General features: G+C 34.8%; 1 protein-coding gene across 1 annotated transcript; it reads right to left on the bottom strand.

Moving 5' to 3' along the window:
• Window positions 1-10463: 10463 nt before the first annotated feature.
• On the bottom strand, window positions 10464-18395 carry LOC104907925 (cleavage stimulation factor subunit 50). The gene is made up of 14 exons (XM_010696955.4): window positions 18039-18395; window positions 17535-17618; window positions 17103-17230; window positions 16879-16951; window positions 16706-16789; window positions 16528-16614; window positions 16001-16071; window positions 15739-15790; window positions 15577-15634; window positions 12649-12749; window positions 12390-12541; window positions 11947-12055; window positions 11007-11063; window positions 10464-10926 (listed from the first exon to the last, which is right to left on the bottom strand). The coding sequence occupies exons 1-14, from the start codon at window positions 18144-18146 to the stop codon at window positions 10771-10773; spliced, it is 1320 nt and encodes a 439-aa protein (XP_010695257.1). The 5' UTR covers window positions 18147-18395; the 3' UTR covers window positions 10464-10770.
• Between the last annotated feature and the right edge of the window lie 4005 nt (window positions 18396-22400).

Raw genomic sequence — 22400 nt, 5'->3', positions numbered from 1 at the left:
AATAACGCCCTAGTATTTCCTATTAACGCCTTAAATACGGTATTTTTATACCGTATTTATATACTTGTATTTCTTTCTCCCTCTTCCCCTTGACTCACCCCCATCTTCCTCCATTTTTTACTCTTTTTCCTCCATTTTTTACCCTTCTTCCTCCACTTTCTCTCCCATCTTCTTGACTCACCACTAAACACCGGTGCCACCGCACAACCACCGCCGCACCACCACCACCGCACAACCACCACTGCGCCACCACCACCGCCGCACTACTACCCGACACACCACCACCGCATACCCCACCATAACCCCTCTCTGTTTTTTTTTAATATACAGTGAACTTTTTTAAAAAAAAATTAAGGGGGAGTCCACCATGGACGCCTCCCTTAATTTTTTTTAAAAAAAAATTCAAAAAAAAGGAGGCGTCCACCATGGACGCCCCACCACCGGCGGAGGCGCCCATGGCAGGCGCCTCACCATGTGGTGGAGCGCCTGCCATGGGCGCCTCCACCGGTGGTGGGGCGTCCATGGTGGACGCCTCCCTTTATTTTATTTTTAAAAAAAATCAATGAAAATGCAGAAAACAGAGGAGAGAAGAAGGAGAGAAGAGGGGGTGGGGTGTGCTAATGTTGCCGGAAAATATTGCTGCCGGAAAATATTATTGCCGGAATTAATGGCGTCGGAAATTGTTGTTGTCGTTGCTAGAGTTCCTTCGTGACAGTAACGAGAGAAATTGAGAGTGAGGGAGTGATGAGAGAGAGGGAGGGGGGTGAAGTATGGGAATGGAGGGTGGGAGAAAGTAAAATAGTATAAATACGTAATAAGTATATGTAACACCCCGATAATCCTCTCTTTCTAGAAAATACTTATAATATAAAACTTAGAGAATTACCCAGGCATTATCGCCCGTGTGATAACGTTTCGGCTTACTCAGAATTTTGCAGCGGAAAACTTACTAAAACAAACAACTTTATTAAACTTATGAAATAAGAGTCAAACAATGTTTGAACTGAAACCACCAACTTAAAGCTAAAGTCTGAAAATATAAATTCCTAGAAACAACTTAAATACTATATGTCACAAAAGCCTCTCCATTCCAGATTCCCCAATGGTATGCATCTTCGAACCTGTAATGTCAATGCTTTCTTGACTCTGCTCCCCCGAAGGATCACCACAGGATCAATAGGCAAAGCCATGATCACAAACACAAACAAGCACGTAATCAGCAAAGCTGAGTACTACATATCAGACAAAAATAATCCTAAACATGATACTACAACACATTGTAGAATAAAATAATAATAACATAACAACTGCAGATGACTCTTACTGAACTAGACTCTAACTTTTATTTCTTCTTTAAATGGAATAGTTATTGGGACGAGTTGCTTCTGAAATAGGAAATACGGTCATGACTCCGTAAACCAGAATGACCTCGATATCGAGGAACCTTTAACTAAAGAGGAATGGTGATCAATCCAACCTCAGAATACATATCACGGCGGACTATGTACTCCAACCCTTAGTGTCCAACTCTAGACGTGCACCAGTCTAAAGTCTATAACCTATTCTCGTTTCACTTTACGTTGCATTCATTTTATACTTGTGTTGACACCAACCAAGCACATAATACTCACAACTATAATCACATAACATCACAAAACTCCTTTTTAATCTTAGAATTAATAAGTGTTCACAACTTAGCATCAAGACTCTTTTAACTTCTTTTTCTTTACTAACTTGCCTGTTGAACCTAGCCAACAGTAAACTGTACCTTTATATAGGTATAACTCAAATTACCAAATAAGATCCTGGTTCTTATAAGATAAATAATAAACTCAAAGAATCATATTCCAATTTACTTACATTAATTCACTCACGAATTAATACCAAACTAAACTTAGTTGCTTGCATCAAACTTCCATACAAACAAGTCATACTTAACATATTCTTAGTTTACATGTAGCATACAAGCAAATAACATGTAAAGCCATCTCAGTAAATCATATATATGAACTACACAAGGTCCTATACATGATACTACAAATTAAAACATCCCTAGAGCATGTTTCTAACCATTTAGCACGTAGACTATGTACGTACCTGTATAAACGTAACGGTAGGCCACTTTTAAGCACTAAAAGTCCCCTACAGTGAATTCTCCGCCTAAAACAACCAAAAATCAGTAAATACTTGTAACTAAAAAAAACAGCAACTTTAAAACGTCCCAAACCCTTTTAAACTTCTTTAAAAATCGTTTTTATAATTTAAACTCTCATTATTTTTAATCCCTAGTATAGATAAACTATTCTAGTGATTAAAAACCATTAAAAACCTTAAAATATTAACTTTCTGAATTTCCAGCAACTATAAAATTTTCTAAACCTTCTGAAAATATTTTAAATGAATATAAAAATCGTATTCCAATCAAAATTCATATTCATACTCTAAATATACGATTTCTAGTGATTTAAAACCCTAAAAATCACATCTTTCATGATTAAAACTAAAAATAATAAATCTGAAATTTTTCTTTTATACATATGATCCGAAAAATATATATTTCATAATAAAATAATAACTCAAATCGAAATCATGCAAATAATAATAAAATAACAATAAAAATTAGAACTTTAATGGAATCTTAAAGGAGAAGTAAAGAAAACAACCAAAATAAGAGGAGGAAGAGGGCGCCGGACTGAACAGCAGCAAGGAACCAGCGGCAGCACTGTTTTCGGCTTCAAAAATATGTTTGTGACGTTTCTTGTTCAACAAGAAACGTTACTTAGCAAAGAAGAAACAATTTTTGAGAGAAAAATGAATCACGCTCAAGAGGAAGAGGAGAGAGAAAATGTCGAGTGAGGGGAGAGAACTCGAATCACGTGCAAGTGAGGAGAGAGAAAATAAGTGTAGGGCAAAAATTGGGTTTTAGGATATTTAAATAGGCTAATCCTATTGGGCTTAGGAAAAGAATTTCAATAATTAAAACTTTGATGACTAACAAGATGGGCTTTTAGGACTTTAGTCATCAAATTATCCTTTTCCCTTTTTATTTCTTTTGGGCTTTCGATTCCATTAAGTTTCTTTTCAAATATACTTTTAATAATTAAACTCTTATTTAAAACACGCTAAATTAAAATTTTACAAACTTTATTAAGCTTAAAAAAATATTTTTAGTTGACTTTTAAAATAGTCAACCCTTTTAAAAGTCAAATCATTTTCCAAACTCATTTGGATTTAATATAATTACATAAATAACTTAATATATTTATGAAAATCCTTTAAAAATGTGGGGGATTACAGTATAAATACAGGGCGTTAATAAAATATAATAGGGCGGTGTATAGCAAATGAGTTCTTTAAATTAGGGATGTTAACTATTTTTATTGATAAAGTCTCGTATTGTAAATGTCCTACTTATCTATAATTTGTGAATTTGGGATTGCAGTATTGGATCAGTTTTTAGTTTGCCAGTTTCTTTGTAACCAAAAAAAATGTATTCAATTAGTTTTGAGTAATTATATATGGCTTAGGCTTCCCTCTGTTTGTTATTTTTTGTGTAGTATACTACCCTCACATGTTTAAATATTTTAGATGGTACTACTAAATTATTTCCTTTTCTATATGGTGCCTCTTGAAAGTCTAATACGTTCTCCTACCTTCTTAATAACTCGTTATCAATTCTATGAGTCCTCACTATTACTATCCCATCAACCACACCCACTCACCTCCTTTTCGCAACCTTTGACCATATTATTAATAATGATGTTAACTACTCCCTCTGTTTCAAATTATAAGGCATTTTAGCTAAAATAATTTGTTTCAAAATATAAGGCATTCTACAATACCAATGTAAGATTAAATGCTATTTTATATTATCAAGATAAACTTATAGGTTATTTTGTATTATCAATATAATATTTAATGTTAATTCTTATTACCCATGCGAAACTAACTAAAATTAACTAAATTATTAATCTATGTGCAAAAACCTTAAACGACTTATATTTTGAAACGGATGGAGTATTAAAGTAGCTCCAGCGGCATAGATTAAGTCCCAACTTGCAATTTACATATAGTTGGAGCTAGTAGCTTTGTTGTTGGAGTGAAAGGAAGTTTGTTGCTTTGGGAAACCAAGTAGCTCCACAAAGCTACTTGCTTTGTTTATTCTTTGTGGGCTCCACTTTCACTTTTCACTTTCACATTTTACTTTCCATTTCACTTTTTTTTTATAAAAGGAGACTTGCAACGGTAATATGGAGTTGTAGAATAATTTGAGATGTAGAGTAATTTGCAACGGTAATGTTATGCTACAGTATATGCAACTCTTTTTTTTTCAAATATTAGTCTATGAATAGGAGTAACAATGTCGTAAAAATGTATACCCACAAAATTTCTATAATCTCTTTTTCTCATATATTATTTCCTTCAGAAAAATATACCCACAAATGGATTATTATTCTTAAGATCCATATAGTCAATATTTGTTATTTTAATTTTTTTTAAAAATGAGCTATTTAAAATTTGAAATAAAAGTCATTTATTTCTACAATCTATTATTTTTACAAGTTAATAACAAATTATGACTGTAATTGTATATCTCTATTACATAAGGGAAGGGGGAGCAACAGTGTCCTCTTTTGAACTGACTATTTTGCGCCCCTTCCCTTTCTAAATTACAAAAGGAATCTTAATACCAAAATGAGGGTCAAACAAAGCCACCGAAAATTAATTTCAACAATCACTCAGAGTTCACTTATATGAGGAAACTTTACAAATCACTCATAGATTTGAGAAAATCACGTTGTAAAAATCACAAAAATCACTCAAATGATCAGGAAACTTTACAAAAACTAAAAATTAACTTACAAACTAAAACTAATATATTAGGACGTCAATACATACAAAAACATTCACAAAATTCACTTACAAATCATTATTCTCAATAACCATTCACAATTACATACTCACAAAAATTACCTATAAACACAAATCAAAGAAAAACATAAGATTTTGACAGTGATATCACACATTGTCCATCGGCGATTTGCGAACTTTCAAACAGGTACATAATTCTTTTAATCTTCAAAGTTATTTCACATTAGTCGACTGTTATGTAGTTGAAAAAATGGAGATAACAGAAATTAGTTGAAAAGGGCTTTTATATAATTAGACTTAAATTTGATTCATTTTCATATAAAATATGAAAAAAAAATTGTGTATGAAATTTGATTCATTAATGACACTGATGAAAAAGTACAAATTTAGTTCTTTTTTAAAAAATTCCAATATAAATTTTTGCCCAAAACTTTTGCAAAATATCCATGTTCAGAAATAAATTTTGAAAAACAAAACAATATCAAACTTTTTTGCGAACAACTTTTGCAAAAATCCATTTTTTCAGAAAAAAAAACATTAATTTGCAAAATCAGATTGTGTATGAAAAATTTAAAATTTCATTTCATCTATAATTGAAACTCAAAGTGTTAAAATTTAGAAAAGGAGAAAAATAAAAAATGACTATTTCATGCGAAATCAGATTGTGTATAAAAAACTTAAAATTTCATTTTAAATATAATTGAAACTCAAAGTGTTGAAATTAGAAAAAAAGAAAAATTAAAATGACCATTTCATGCAAAATTAAATTGTGTATGAAAATTTTAAAATTTCATTTCAAATATAATTGAAACTCAAAGTGTGAACATTTAGAAAAGGAGAAATAAAAAATTTTAAATATCAATTTGTGAAATCAGAATTTAGAAGTTAGACAAGGAAAAAAAATTGAAATTGTCTTAACTTTTCGGTTACAATTTTGGGATCATGGAGAAATTACTGAAATCCATATCAAAAACTATTATAAATTACAAAAATGAATAAAACCAAAAAAAAAGAACATGGCGATATTTAGTAAAGAACGTCATACTGATTATAAAAGAACATGCGCATATAAGACTTGAGAAACAAAAAACTATTCAAAATCACAAAAATGAAGAACAACATAAAAAGAACATGAAAGAATCTTATTCACAAAATGAAGGTGAACTTAAATACTAACTTGCATTTTCAGTTTGTTTACTACTTAGTATTAGGCATAAAAATATCATCGCACGCATCGCGTGCACAAAAGGCTAGTTAATAAGTATTGATATGGTGATGATACGTGGGACCTACACAAACTACAAGTGGTTGTAGTTTTTCAATGGGAGAGGTGATAAGTCATTTTTATATATAGTTTTTAGGTGCAATTAGGTTGCATTTTAGAGCATTTAGTTTCATATTTAGGTTCATTATTGCATTATATATATTCGTAAGTTATACTTTTCTACTCCTATTCGGTACGTTTTCTTGTTTTTGATGAATTTCAGGCATTGATGACGTATTTGGAGTATAGTTAGCTAAGCTTGAGGATTATGAGCACTTGGAAAGGAGTTACAATGCATAAGGATCGTATGGATATGGTCATAGTACGAGTTTGAGCAAAAACGAAGCGGAAAATCATTAGAAGAAATGTGAAAAAGAGTCACATCTACTCTTTGATCATAACTTTTGATGTGCTCCTTAAAATCGAGTAATTCCAGCAGATTTGGAAACTAGACTTGAAGAGCTTTCCAACGATAGGTGACACGTCCCGAGAGACTTTTAGTTAAAAAGTTATGCCTTTCGGAAGATTGCACTGTTTCTGCTGCAATATCTGCCACGAGTACGCGCGGATCACTAACCCGCCTATTAATGATTTAATTAAGACTTTCCTTATCTTGTAAATTACTTTTCTAGTCATATTAGGTGAATATTATTTAGATATTTCATTCTTTCTCTCTCCTCTCCCTCTCACGTTATTTTTTAGGTTTAGTTTTAGTTTTCTCTCATATCTTTTTCTCTCTAGTTTTAGTTGTAAACCCTAGTTTTTATTCTTCTTCATTAATTCATGAATTTTATTAGTTTCTTTTGTTGATTTCTTTAATTATGTTTTCTTTTATAGTTTTAGATTTCATTATTTATTTCATGATAGAGTAGTTTTATTTCTAGGGTTTGAGAATCCATGTTTATATGATATGATTATTAATTGATATTTATTCGTGGTTTGATTAGTTATTGATTTCTCTAATTGATTAGTGTTTTATTGTTAATCTTGCAATCTGATCAATTGTCTGATTAAATATTGCTAATATAGAGTCATAGATCGAGAGATAGTACTCTTTAGAGGCTTACCTACAATTAGCAAATCTGATTATGTTGAGTGAGCGTACTAGCATATGTTGATTTGAGAGCGTTAATGCCTGACCAAGGATTAACTTGTGCTCTAGATATCTGATTAATTGAATTGTGATGATATTTTGATAGTTTATAAGTATAAACATGGTGAACCATTTCCCTAGATCTTTTTAGTTTGATTTTTTTAGTTTGATTAGTTTAGAACTTTAATTCAATTATTCATGATCTTGTTTAGTTGCTCCATATATTAGAAGCTAGATTAAAACGACCATCTCTCTGTGGATTCGACCCTACTACATTGTTAGAAGGTTTTACAGGAATTATATTTCACGGGTGTACGACAGCCTATCAAGAGGTTTTATAGCTTGAGAATATTATAGTTTGGAAATCCGATGTGGTACACAAAGCTACAAGTGGTTGTAGTTTGCCATTGTTGTTGCTCTTAATTCCTCCTTTTTTTTAAACGATCCGTTTTGACTTTTGACACTATTCAGATGTGTAGCTTTGACTGTCTTTTGTTATTTGTACTTAAGGAAAATATAGTCATGTGAGATTTTGTTAGATTCTTCTCAATGTATATTTTCATAATATCAACTTTTTGTAATTTTTTCTTATTGATAATTAGAGATATAAAGGTTTAAAATAGTGCATTGACATGTGTGCCTAAGGAAAACGAGTCAACTAAAAAAATAGAGGTAGTATATAGTACCATCAAAATAAGTAAAAAGACGTGAAGAGGAAATGTGGCCGGTCTAGGTGGTGGCAATTGGCAATAGTGAATGTCAGGATGGTGGGTGAGCATTGGTGGGTGGTTAAAATGACAAGAGATTAAATTTGGTGGTACCATGTAGAAATGTCAATAGTAGGGGTATCATGTTGAAATTTTAATTCTGAAAGGTACGGTATCATATAGACTAGTCAAAAATAAAGGAGCACCATATAGAATATCTCTTAATTTTTCCTTCGGAGATTAAGAAAGGACGAAAAGGAAAAAACTAATCACTTCATTTTTTTAGGAGAAAGATAAGTGCATTAATCAAAGGGACAAGGTGTCCATAAGTACATAAGGTGTTACAACACTAGGACAATGACGCTCCCAACATTGCAAAATATTCACTTCATTATTACGTAGTTCTTCCACTATTTTTTTCAAGTCCAATTATATAATTTTTGACATCTTCTTATTAATATATATTTCTATAAAGTATCATTATACTTGTTTTAATTATTATTTTTTTGCAAGGTAAAAAACATTAGGCTGCCCTCCTCTCGAGGGGGATGCCTAATGCGTCAGATACAAGAATAGAAGAAAAGAAAGAATTATTACAATCCGAAATTTCAAAACTAGAGCTAATTAAATGACCAACATTTGCAATTCGGTCAGCTGCTCGATTTGCTTTCCTGAAAACATGACGAACTTGAAACGAGGTAAACTTGGAGAGTAGAAGCTTCGAGTCTTCAATACTGTTGGCTATTTTCCATGGGACCGACAAGAGATTCTTGATAGCATTGATTACTTGCAAGTTGTCGCCTTTCACAATTATTTCTCGAATATCTAGCTGGGAGGCTAAGATGAGGCCTTGATGTAAAGCTAAGGCTTCCGCAAGGAGGGCTGAGAAATGACCTAGATTCAGAGCTTTAGCTTGAATAAGAGAACCATGGCGATTGCGAATTATAATACCCGCAGCAACAGCAGAACCACAAACGGAGCCATCAAAGTTGAGTTTGAAGATGGATGGAGTTAGGGATTGTCTCACTTGTAACTGGTGTTTCCCACCTAGTTCGTTCCCCACAACCTTGCAATTTCTTCAAGAATCACATCCAAAGCAAAAGTTACCACCTTTCATTCCTCCCCCTTAAATACCAAGCAAAGCATTATCATGCATTCTAGATTCTTGTAAATTTGTATTTCTAGAATATAAGTAATGAATTATATCAATGGTCAAATCTTCTAGTATAACTCTAATGACGGCTTAAAAAATTAGGGCTAATAACAATATAAAAACCCGTAAAAATGCGTCGCCGAGACAAAATTTCAGTTTCGTGAGTTCTTCTTAAAACAACCATAACTTTCTCGTTTCTTAGCGGAATTGGGCTTATGACATGTCGTTGGAAAGCTCTTGGAACAAGCTATCAACACTGATTTGAGTCACATAAAAAACTTTTATATATTGAGATATATGTGCATCCAAAGTCAACCTTATACCATTTTTACAAGATTTCAAGTCACAAATAACAATAAGTGATATGTAGAAAGTTATCTCAACTTCTTCTCAAGAATTATAAAAAATCAAGTTAATCAGCTACAAAATTTGTGTGTCTATCTCCTTCCCTAAACTTTTTTTTGTCTCATTGATTAAGTTTGGCCCATACATGATGTTATACTTAGAACGTCCTTATTCATGAACCTAAAATGATTTATAAAAGATGAACAATCAATTTGAGGCTTAATAATGAACCCGAGTTTGTTATCGGTGATTGTATTTCCTAAGCTCCAATTGACAAGTTTTCCTTGAGGTCTTGACAAGAGTACAAGACTAGTGCATGTTGCCTTTCTTTCCATTGTGGAAGAAATGACATGTTATCCTTGTTTAAAATGCTTTTTGTTCGAATAAGGTTCTCATCCTATTTGATTATTTCTTTGACAAACTTGATATTTTTACTTTTTTAATTTCCTTGTAGAGTCTAATGATAAGGAAATTTTTACTCTTTGGTTGTTTTTCTATTAAAAAAAAATCGATTCTCTATTGTTTGGGTGTAGGCCATTTAGATAGAATTGGCTCGATGGTCATTGTGTCATACTTCAATCTATCTTTCTAAGTTGGATTGATCAGCCTCCAAATTCGATATGGTGACAAATAATAAAAACACTTTTTCTACAAAAATTAGTAATCTCATTACACATACATATACTAGTTGGATTGAGAATCAAGGTTGGCCTAATAGTTGTAAGGCCCTCTTTCTACCCCTGTGACAAAAATTCAATTCTCACCCCTTATAAGAAAGATCCCCAATTTCCCCCGCCCCCCTCCTTACAAGGGAATTCTCCTTAGTTGGATTGGCCGAGAGAGGTATATTACCTAAGATGATAATGATTTATTGTGTCTTACCATTATACATTTATAAAGTTGCATAACGGGGATAATATGGATATGCTCCAGCTATTATAGAATCTCTAAGTAAATTGTATCATATATTCATATGCTCAAATGTAAAGGGTTTGGAGTATTTCACCCTGAAATTGATCTTCACTGCAATTTGGACGTCTTTGGTACACCATCAATCATCACTGCTTTTATGCTGATTTTCCGATGGAAGTGCTTTTCAAAAAATATGAAAATTCTATGTTCGTCGATGTGTTTATGTTACATAGAAGTACTCGATATTACAGCATAAAAAGCTAGGTAACAAAAGGAATACAATTAACTTCATACAAATACATTATTTGGGACGATATAACACTTAACGAAACAAAAGAATGGATCATGAAAACACATATTGCATGATCAACTGAACATCACCTATCCCTGATTGTCAGGGAGCGATTTTTATATTTTCTAAAAGCTAGAGGACCTCCTTCCAGAATCTTACAGATCGATCGGCCCCACAAGAAACAAATGCGGCCTCTATAGGTGAGTGTTCGATCCACCGAGGTGGTCCAACGTGATTTGATCGAAGTCTTGTTATTTCTGCCGCAGTTAGTGCATCCCAGACTACAATCTGTTATTCAGCAGGCTGGTTATATGCTGAAAATAGAGGTGTGAAAAAAAAAGATTCATGGTTTGAGAAGCCAAACAGACCTCATTCCTTGGTTCATCTATGGACAATACGAACTCCTCTGTGTAGCTAAAAACAGCCTGCAGTAAAAGATAATGGTTGCATCAAGAAAACCGGATGTATAAAGATTCATATTGGAAGAATCTACAGATGAAACTTCTGTTTGGACCGACTATATATGAAGGATGGATGAACCTTGATGATTATTGGAAAGATGCATAATATAGCTTCTCCCGCAGACAAACTGACTTGAGATGGAAATGAATTCTACTTTTACTCAAACCTCAAGTATGCTAACTCCTCTTTGGAAATAATAGTCACTGGCATATTTCGGATGGTGGGAAAAAGGTCTTAAATTACACGTGAAACAAATCCATTAGTGACACTCAAATAGTCAAATCAAATATTTTGGTAGCAATTTAAGTCAATCTTATTTAAATCCTTTAACTTTGAGGATGATGGAACAATGATACCATTCCGCGGCAACAGATTTTGTGTATGTCAATGGAAGGAGTATATATAAAAGTTGTTGTATTTCAATTGTTTAGTGTTTTTTTTTTCTTGAACTGTGTTTTCTGACCATCACCAAGTTATTTTCGTATCTTACCTTAGTTTATTGACATACAGTAAATGGAGAACTTGTTCTCTACTGAACAGGGAGGAATTGGTGTGGAGCCCACACTAAATTGATTAACATGTTCAGTGGAGAGCAGTTCTCCAAATAGGTAGACTCTTGTTGATCATATTAAGGACTAAGGAGCGGCCAGACCAACAGTATGACTTCAGAGGAATGTAGGTAAGTGACCACTTACCAGAAGAATAAAAAAAGTACGGAATTCCTTGCTCTACTACTAATAAAGTAGAAATGAAAGTAGATGGTCCTAGGGACCTTATACGAATTATAAAGCATTCGAATTAATAACATGTGAGTGGCCTTCAATTAATGCCAAGACACGATAGTACCTGGCATCGCAATTGCGTGTGTGTAGCTCCTACATACTGCTTTACTAATCTTCCAGTGCCAACCTCCCAAAGTTTTACAGTGGAATCCTTGCCACATGAGAGTACAAACCTGTAAATAATCGGACGCCAAGCAGAATTACATAGTGTAACGTATATCACAAAAAAGGAGACTAGTCCTGAAAACTACATTTTCATGCCAAAGTTTTTTTTTTTTTCTAATCCTGATGCAAGTTGCAATGTTTATAAGAACATTGTTCGATCATGAACAAGAGCTTGCAAATGATACCAGGTTTTGTCATCCAAGCGTCACAGTCATCACATTACGAGAGCTGGTAATTTCTGAAGTAATTACCTTAACTGCAAGGAGGGTTTACAAGCGACAAAAACGAATTCAACTTCCTAAATTCAACAAATTAAGCTCAGAATGACTCCATGATATGTACCTATGATCCTTGGTGAAAGTTGCGCTTGTGGCCTCAACTCCATGTGCGCCTGCTAGGAGGCGCACACACTTGGCACTGACACCATCCCATAATCGAACAGCTCCGTCTTTCGATGCTGTGACATACATGCCGCCATTGGAAGAATACCTTACCTACATCATCACATAGGCCAGGGTTGGCAAAAATTATAAATGTTCATATGATCCCTGAAATCATATACATGGAAAAAGCAATCACATATGAGGAGGGATAAGAATACCTGATTTATGGCTGCATTAGTAGCAATATCATCAGTATCAGCTGGCAAGTAACACTTGAAAGTGTTGATATCATACAAATGCGGAATTGGATGATCCGTCCCTGCAATATGTTGATTTAAATGAAGAAAGCCAATTCAGCAAGTACTATGTCATATGAAGTTTAGAAGCAACAAACATTCTCCTTTCTCAGGGGGTAGTTACAGATTAATATTCGCCACGGCCCACAATAGAACAATTATTGCAGCATGATTATAAGCTAGAAACACCATAAGCTTTTATCTCTTTTTAAAGCATCAATGATCTAGTAGAAGATGCCAAATTAAAAACTGAAGCTAATAGCAAACAGCTGCATATCCAAAAAAGCCAACCTAACATATATTGAAATGGGTTCACATTAATAACCAGAACCAACTCAGTCCCATAAAACGATAGACTGAATCTCTAAAATAAATGGCATATGAAGCCATACAATTGAAAGTGATAGGCCTAGCACATCTGTGGATTCAAACTCCACATCCAAGGGCACTTTTGCAGTAGCATATAGGGTGAATGGTGTTTACCTTGACACATAAAGAGTTATTTTGGAAAAAAAGAAGGTGAACTGTGCTGGGTTTACATTTTGTTTTACAAAATGTGCATGGTACATCATAAGCCACAAGACTGGCGTCTATAAAATTCTTAAACGCTCCCCAACCCCCCCCCCCTCCCGCAACAAACAAAGAACATCAAGAGACGAAAATGTTATAAATGAAAGAAAGGAAAATTTGCGAGAAACTAACTTTTAAAACACTTTTTGCGAGAAACTACCTAATAAAAAAACGAGGCATGAAACTATCTTATAAAAAAAATTTGTGGCAAAAAGTACCAATGGCCGTAATTCGGTGGGTTGATTTTATTTTCGAGCGATGGCTCTGTATTTTTCCCCTTTTTGTTCCTCATACCTCCCTGCTATTCCAACTTTCTCTAGTTTTTACAAAAATTCTTCCCCATCCCTTTCTTCAATCAACCATAGCATCTAGATAATATGATATTTTATCTGGGTATGATAAAAGCGGCAATTTTCACTCAATATCTATCTTCGGCGGCAAAATTTGATACTGAATCACATACAATTTTCTGTCCGATAAAAAAGAAGGGCTGAATTCAAGAAGGGGATAGGAAGAATCACACCAAAAAGAGAGGAAAATGGAGCAAAAAGGGATAAAATAAAAACAAGTGCTAGACACGTGTGGGTCAATGCTGGAAAACAAAGTCAACCCTCTGGAATCTGGCCAGTAATACCTTTTTGCCACAAAAGAGATTATTTTCCTCATTGTTCTTATTAGATAGTTTATCGCAAAAGTGCATTTTATAAGGTAGTTTCCTGCAAATTTTTCTAAAAGAAAAAGGGTGAAGATCCATTTCCAATTCCTTTTACAACCAAATAAAAGGAAACATGCATCGTAGTTGGTACAGCATAATCCACAAGAAAAATATCTATGGGTCAAGGATGTAGACTAAATAAAAGAAAACAGAGTGAAGATCTATTCCCAATTTTTTCTGTTCTCCATGTCATATCCATGGACTAATACACACAATTGCAAGTAGATCTATACACACCGCTACACTATAATACATAGAAAGAAGCAGAGACAAATATTGTCATCAACTTATCGCTAGCATTTTAGTAACAATCTCAGAGTATATTTGTGGTTCATAAAACTAGTCCAATAATTAATTTTCACATTCTAAGTATTAAGATTTAAGGGTGTTTGCCCTGTTTGGTTGAAGGTTTTGCAATGGAATGGAATGGATGTGACAGTTTGGTTGAAATAACTTTAGTATGGACCCACGGATTTCTCAGCCCCCGAAACCCCTTGAAACTCATATCACCCACCCCCTATGGATTGAGATCCCGACCTTCCCTTTTGTAATATATTTAAAACCCATGAAACTTTAAAAATCTGATGTATTTCCAATCCATGCCGATGGGATTCTCATTTACAATGATATGGAACGAACCCCCCTAAATATTGTTATCATGCTCCTCATAAAGCACCTCAATTATCCCCAATATGCTGCATATACAGCATCATGGAGCCCATATAACAGATATAATCATGATCTTTTTCAAGGAAACTCTCTTAAGCATCTACCAGAAGATTAAGAAGAAAGATACACCTCATGTCACAATGACTGTCCAGGTTGAACAACTTGAGTATTGAGATAAGAAAGGTGTTTGCAACCCTCCCCAAAAAAAGCATGCCCAACAGCAACAAAAGACTAACTGATTGTCCACTTGCAAAAACTAATAACATATTAATTAAGGAAAATCAGTTGAAGCGGACTTAATCAGTTTGACAATTACTATTGAATATAAGGAGTACGTGTCTCGTGTATTCATGATTATTGAAGCTTTATTCTAAGTTAATTGTTACTATGAATGAAGTAGGTGTCTCGTGTATCAAAGTTGACTGCTACTATGAATTGTATGGAATAGGTGTATCGTGTACCACGTAATAATTATTAAAGCCATTTCAAAGTCCTTGTTTTTTAATTCCTTCTCCATTCTAAGGCATCAAGGCATCAACTGCTAAATTAAAGAAATGCATTTCCTCCATCCCTAAAAGATTTCCCTAAGTTTCTTTTTAGGTTGTAACTAAAGGCTAGATTATAGCTCCATTCCTATTTAGGTTTGACAAGCTACCACAACCTCTCTCTACTTTTCCAACCCCACAAAAGACAAAACTACCTACCTACTCAATACAACTCTTTAGAAAGTTACAGGGCAAACAATAAAGAAGGGTGCATATCAATGACTTGGTAATAAATTATGCGGAAGGACTTTAGGGTCCTAGCTTGAATAGGACAGTAAAAGGGATTTGATGAGGACAAACAGCCATATGACGTACCAAATTGACAAGGAAAAAAAAGAATAAGAATATTACCAGCCAAAAGATAATCCCCAGAAGGATGGAATGATACTGAACGCACATTGTGAGTATCCTGCAAAATTTCAAGTTTCAAAATTCTCAACGTCAAGGCTATGATACCTATATTCTCCTTTATTTTAATCAAACAGTTCAACAAGAATACAGCACAAACCGAACCTGAATAACTCTGAAGGCTCGTTTTGCTGTTGTTTTAGAAAAATCAAAAAACCTGGGAAAACGCATTAATAAAAGGATGTAAATGATGAAAGATAAAAGCATAATTGTAATTTCTGAGTCTGACTAATTCATATTCATAAAGAACTATGCTGCAGAAAAATGACAAATTTCAAAAAAAAAATAAAATGCACACAAACATTTTTATTAGCCTGAAGGGAAAAAATTCAGCTGAACAGGCCACCAAAAAATATCAGTTCCTTACTTTATTGTGTGGTCTTTGGCGCCGGAAATTAATATAGTATTCTGTGGATGGAAATCCAGATCATTTATTGGCTGCAATCGGAAATAGGTAAGAGTAAGAAAAGGCATCTAGGATCTTTCTACCTAAGGAAAAGAAGACACCCTAAAAGTTAACCTAAAACTTAGTCATATCTCCTCCAAGTATTAACAAAACCTAAAGATGCATGGCCAATAGTTACAGTGGAAATTACAAATAGAAAGTGAAGTTCTTAATCTCCTAAATTCCTAAACTTATGAGTCTCCAAATCCAACAGCAAATTAGTGTCTCTGTCCTCATTCCACTTAGATTATCAAGGTTGAATCAGTCTTTAAGTACCACCTCAAGAATTTAGTAGCTTCCAGCGCATCTGAACTGTAGACTAGATACATTCATATTACACATACCACAACTGACACTATACCATCACTATCTTTCTTACTAGCACAGATTAAGAATTCATATCCACTCCTCTCCTAGTTAAAATTTTGTAAAAAGTCAAAGGAAATTACTTGAATATGATCATAAAATGTCCGAATGACTGGTCGAATCGGACCATCCCTGACCTCTGGTAGCATCATTTGCTTTATTTTTGCAACCTGCAATAAAAAAATTATTTAGAAGCTCACCACAGTAAACAAAATATGCACACGCGATAAAGTACAGCTCTATCCTGCATCCAGAAAACACCTCGAAGAGCTTAATGGACGTGTCTGTACTTCCTGTTGCTACATATCTTCCATCAGGACTAAATCTCGCACATCTTGCAGCATTCTGTAAATAAACCAGAGAGTCAAAATATGAATCCTCTCAGTGCCGAGTAACATCCCAAACAGTGCAAAAAGAGCACAAACTAGCATTACCTTATGCTCTGACACATGCCTTGTCTCATGCTCTGGAAAACTCTTAGATGTGCCCTTCAGATCCGGTGCAACGCTGGTTTTATATAGACATTACCAAATATTTCAGATTGCCCTAAATCACACGAAAAAGGGAAAAATAACAGGCCAAAAACAGCATTCCTTATCCTTCTTTATTTTTGTTCGTATAAAGTTTCAAATTTAATGCTATACAAAATATAACTTGCCTGAAATCAATAGAAGCAGTTTGTGGAACTGGGATTGCCCCATAAGTTGCGGGTACAGAAGGACCAGAATCAAACAATGTGGATGCAGAAACCCCTTTAATAGGTTCACCTTTCTCCACTGCAAGACCCTGTTAACATCTTAGAGCAATACTAGAAGAAAACTAGTCTTAAGAATCAGGACATACTCCTAACAGCTTGTTTGGTAGGCGATACTAAATGGCGTTAATGTTTAAAAAATCATGTATAATTTGCACGGAAAATCCCGTACTCATTACCATGCAATGGAATCCTAATCCCGAATATCTGATTCCATTTGACAAAATTCAATACCACCATTTATTACCATCTACCATATGATCCGTAAGAGATACTTCTACTATACAGAACTAAGTATTGCAGAGGCATTCTTCCCTCCATTTCTAGGAAACAAACCTTAGAGACTAGATCAAGGAGTCGATGCGAAGGCACTTCAACATTCAATGGGGTCATAGTTGCAGAAGCAACAGCACTAGCAGCCTGTGTTGGCAAAACAACATGATTACTACAAGTAGTAGTAGTAGATAAACCTAACATTAACAAGAAATTTGATCATCACACAGCACATAACTAAATTTCACCCCCCAAAAACTTGCCCACTAAAAAGAACTAGTGAAAAAAGTTATAATCCAAGTACCAAATAAAAAAAATTACCATTAGCAACCCTTTTTATTACATTAAGCAACATCAAAATTTACTAGTGTATAACAATAGCTTCAAAAGCCAAGCATGCCCATGTAATGTAATGGTAACATAAAAAGATATTAGTATAAAAATACACTAAATTTACTATAAAAAACAACCCTTTATCTTGAATTCTACATAGCATCATCAAATAATTACAAATAATAAGGATATGGAAAAATTAGAAGTTACAATTGCTAAAAAAGAATGTTATACCTGATTGAGATTATTGTCACGAAGATGAGCAACAATTAATGCATTAACATCGCGAAAGAGCTTGCCTTCATGTAGAATTTGCTCGAAATTTCCGTCCATTCCCATCATACAGTGAACAAATTATATGAACCCTAATTTATTGAAAAATCCCACTATAGATTATAGTACAGTGGTGGGTACTCTTGTAAGTGGGGGAATTGAGTTTGTATGGTAAATTATTGAGTGAATATATGTAATTTTTAAGAACAAAATAAGATTATTGAGTGAAAAAGTATGGTGACTTGGTGGTATTGCGGTCACTACTGCCGCCAATTCAAAGTTTGGGGCCTTGGGGAAGTACTTGCAGTTGCCTAGTCCGGAGCTTAATTGATCCAAGTTATATTAAAGCTGAACTAAACTAAATTAGATTAAAGTACATCGAATTAAATTGATTAGATTAAAATATATCGAATTAAATTTAGTGGAATAGAGTTTTTTTATGGAATAATTGAACATAGTTGAATTATAATAAAAATAAAGTTAATTAGTTTTGTAATTTAACTTATAAGCTTGTTAACGCACCACTTTGATTATTATATTTTTAATACTCTATAAGGGGGTGTTTGGTTCACTTGTTTTAGGTATGAGGTATAGAGATGGCAACGGGTGGGATTTGGGTCGGGTGAGCCATCACCCGCATCCATCACCCGGTTAGATTGACTCTCATCCATCCATCCGTCACCCGCTTTACTCATCACCGAAATCCATCCATCCATCACAACGGGTGATTCGGGTGGGTCGGGTGATTAACGGGTGAAAAATCTAAATATAAAATTTAGATTATAGCTATTAAAAAAATAATGTACCCAATTTCCACCTAAACTTTCCAAAATCATAAATAAATATGTCGATGTTTTAAGCATAAAGAAAAGGTGACGTCGCACCATACAAGTTTTAGGAAGTCGTTTTCACAATAATAAAGTCTCGACAACAATAATTCAACAATACGAGTTTCGAAAATACGAGTTTGAACAAAAAAAATAAACGGATGGATAATGGGTTGGGTGCTTAACCGGGTGGTGGATCGGGTGATGGGTGAGAAATGGTCACCCGCATCCTACCCGGATCCGTCACCCGGTTCATCCGTCACCCGGTCTTCATCCGTTTATTACGGTTTTTCACCCTTTTATTTAAACAGGGTGGAGCGGGTTACTGGATATCCACTGGATATTGCCATCCCTAATGAGGTATGGGTTTGGAATGAACAAAACCCATACCTAGTGTTTGTTTAATTTATTTCTAAATTTTAAACCCATACCTCAAACCCATAAGGTATGGGGTTTAGAAACCCATGGGGGGAGGTGGGTATGGCTCATACCTTACCTCTAGGTATCAAATAAAAGAATATTTTTCATTCCTAAATGAAACCAAACACAAGGTATTAAATATCAAGTTCCAAACCCATACCACTTTGATTTCATTCCTGATTCCAAACCTATACCATTATATGAACCAAACACCCCCTAAGTTTAGAACATCAATCAGTCAATATCCGATTTGGAAAAAAAAAGTTCCCTCTAGATTTCTTTGGGGAGGGTGGGTCTTAGGTGATTGCTAGGTTTTTCTCTTCTGGGGGCTGATTCTCGAGGTTCTCGAGATTCGTTTGTTTTCTAGATCGCACCAATTTCAATGGCTTCTACATCCCAATCATTAGAGAATGTGGAAATTCGAGTTTCTTAATTAGAAAATTCTAGTCAGATGCTAAACCTAAATAAGCAACATAATGATATGGCAGTTTCAAAGCAAGATAAAGCGAAAGAGGCAGTTGAGTGAATTAAAGAAGGGGATGAGGAGGATGCCAGGATTGAGTTAGGGCTCATGGAAAAGATATGGACCAATGCACTATCAACGTGAATGTGTTCATGTATACTATGAAGAATGTTTGGAAACCAATGCATGGAATGGACATTAGCAGCATTGGAGACAAATGTTCATGTTTCAATTCCACCATTAGCGTGATAAAAATAGGGTTGTGGAAGCTAAGGGCAACCTTGGCACTTTGACAAACATGCTATCCCTTTCGATGACATACAAGGTAATCTCAAACCCTCTGAGATGAATTTATATGAGTTACCAATGTGAGTTCGAATCTACAATTTACCCTTCAAAGGTAGATTGAACATCACAAATCTCGAAGTCCTAGGGAAGAAAATTGGGACCTTTGTTAAATTGGATAGTTCAGGATCTCTATGTATTGACAAGTCTATTAGATTGAGAATCAAAGTGGATGTTCGAAAACCATTATTGCAAAAAATAGAAGTGAAGATGCGGGGTGGTGAGGAGGATTACTATGAGGTGAAATATGAAAGACCACCCTTATTATGTTATCATTGCGGTATGCTTGGGCACGAACTAATAGACTACTTGGAGCGTAAGGAGAATGAGGAACCGATTGTGAACTACGGGAGCTGGCTAAAAGCTTCACCTTAGAAGAGAAGTAATGGTGACGATGACCAAAGGAGGAATGTGGGACAGAACAGTTGTGCGAGGAATTTGTTTATAACAAAACCCAAGCAGAAAATCGAACAAGTAACGAAGGAGCAAGTGAAAGATGTGATAGGAAAGTTAAATGAGTATCTGTTAGAAGGAGAGAATAAAGGCAATAAGGAGGGAGGGGAAGGAGAGAATGATGCAAGTGCAAGTAGTTTGAGCGAGGGAGATAGAGGGCAAGTCTCTGCAAGGGTAACACCTGACACGCAAGACAACAAGTATGATGGGGGAGGGTAAGTCTAGGTCGAAAATAAGCAAGAGAAAAAGAAGAGTTGGAAAAGAAAGAATAGGGAGGGAGGGGAGAATGGAGATGATAGAAAACAAATTTTTGGCAGGAGTGAGAAGGAAAGGAATAGAAGATGAGATGGTAGAGGGTGAACAAGAGGGTTGGGTGTGAGTTGTGACATTAAAAAGAAGATAGGCATTGATGCAAGCCTCGTTTGGTCGGATGTCGAGACACATGATGCTAATGGAGTGACGAGCCCTACCTCTCGGGCCCTTTGTGGTAAATGAATAACGTTCTTTCTTGGAACTGTTGGGGATTGGGTAGTATCCCGACAGTTAATGCGCTTAGATGCGTTGTGATAAACAAACAACCCCAGTTAGTGTTCATCCAAGAAATGAAGCTTCATTATGCTAAGATGGGGAGGGTGCGTATAAAATTAAAGTGTAAAGATATGCTTGTGGTGGATTGTGTAGGCGAAGGGAAAAGAAGGTAGGCGGTTTAGCATTGCTATGGAAAGAGGGTTGGGATGTCATAATTTTGTCATTTTCTTCTAACCATATTGGTGCCTCAATTAAAATGGAGGATGGGGTGTTGTATGTTCTAGGGGGCTTCGTCAAGGACACCCGCTCTCTCCTGTCCTTTTCATCATATGTGCTGAAGGTTTGCCATCTTTGTTAAGGGATTCAGAAGCTAAGAAAGAGATTCATGGGTTTATAATTGGCAAAAAGGTGGATGCATATCTCACTTGTTTTTTTGCAGATGCTAATCTCTTATATACAAGAAGAGGTCAAAAAGGTGCTTGAGATTCTTTCAACATATGAAGCTGCTTCAGGGCAAAAATTGAACATGGGAAAATCTGAGGTGTCGTTTAGCAGAAACATTGATCAAGAAAAAAAGAATTTGCTTTAGTTGGAGTTATCTTTCAAGGTCTAAGGTGTCGTTTAGCAGAAACATTGATAAAAGAAAAAAAGAATTTGCTTCAGTTGAAGTTATCTTTTAAGGTCGTAGACGACCACGAGAAATATCTTGGGCTGCCAACCTATGCTACTGGTTCAAAGAAACAGGTTTTCAAACATATTTAAGAACGTGTTCAAAAGAAGCTGAAAGGGTGGAAATAGGGTTTTTTTATCTCATGCGGGAAGAGATGTTCTGATTAAGGCTATAGCTCAAGTAATTCCCACTTATGCTATGCAATGTTTCACAATCCCAATAAGCATTTTGAAAGAAGTGGAAAGCATGTATAGAGCATTTTTTTTAGGGCAAAAGAAAGATAAGAGGAAAATGGCTTAGGTGGCTTCGCACAAATTATATGAGTCAAAAAAGAATGGAGGTTTTAGGAATGCGTAATCCCCCCGTGTTTAACAAGGCTCTTCTTGCAAAATAAGCGTGGAGAATTATAAAATTTAAACTCGTTAATGGCCAAGACTCTAAAAAAATAAATACTTTCTGCACTCTTCTTTAATGGAGGTAAATGTGAGCTCTATTTCTAGCTATACTTGGAGATCAATTTTGTCCGCTAGAGAGTTATTCAAAAAAGGTCTCAAGAAGGTTGTGGGGAATGGTAATGATGTTAACATTTGGGACGACCCAGGGGTCCCCAAATTTGC

Source organism: Beta vulgaris, chromosome 5 (genome assembly GCF_026745355.1).
Source record: "Beta vulgaris subsp. vulgaris cultivar EL10 chromosome 5, EL10.2, whole genome shotgun sequence".
Classification (NCBI taxonomy): domain Eukaryota; kingdom Viridiplantae; phylum Streptophyta; class Magnoliopsida; order Caryophyllales; family Amaranthaceae; genus Beta; species Beta vulgaris.
The sequence above is the reverse complement of the archived record's forward strand: the minus strand, read 5'-3'. Positions and strand labels throughout refer to the sequence as shown.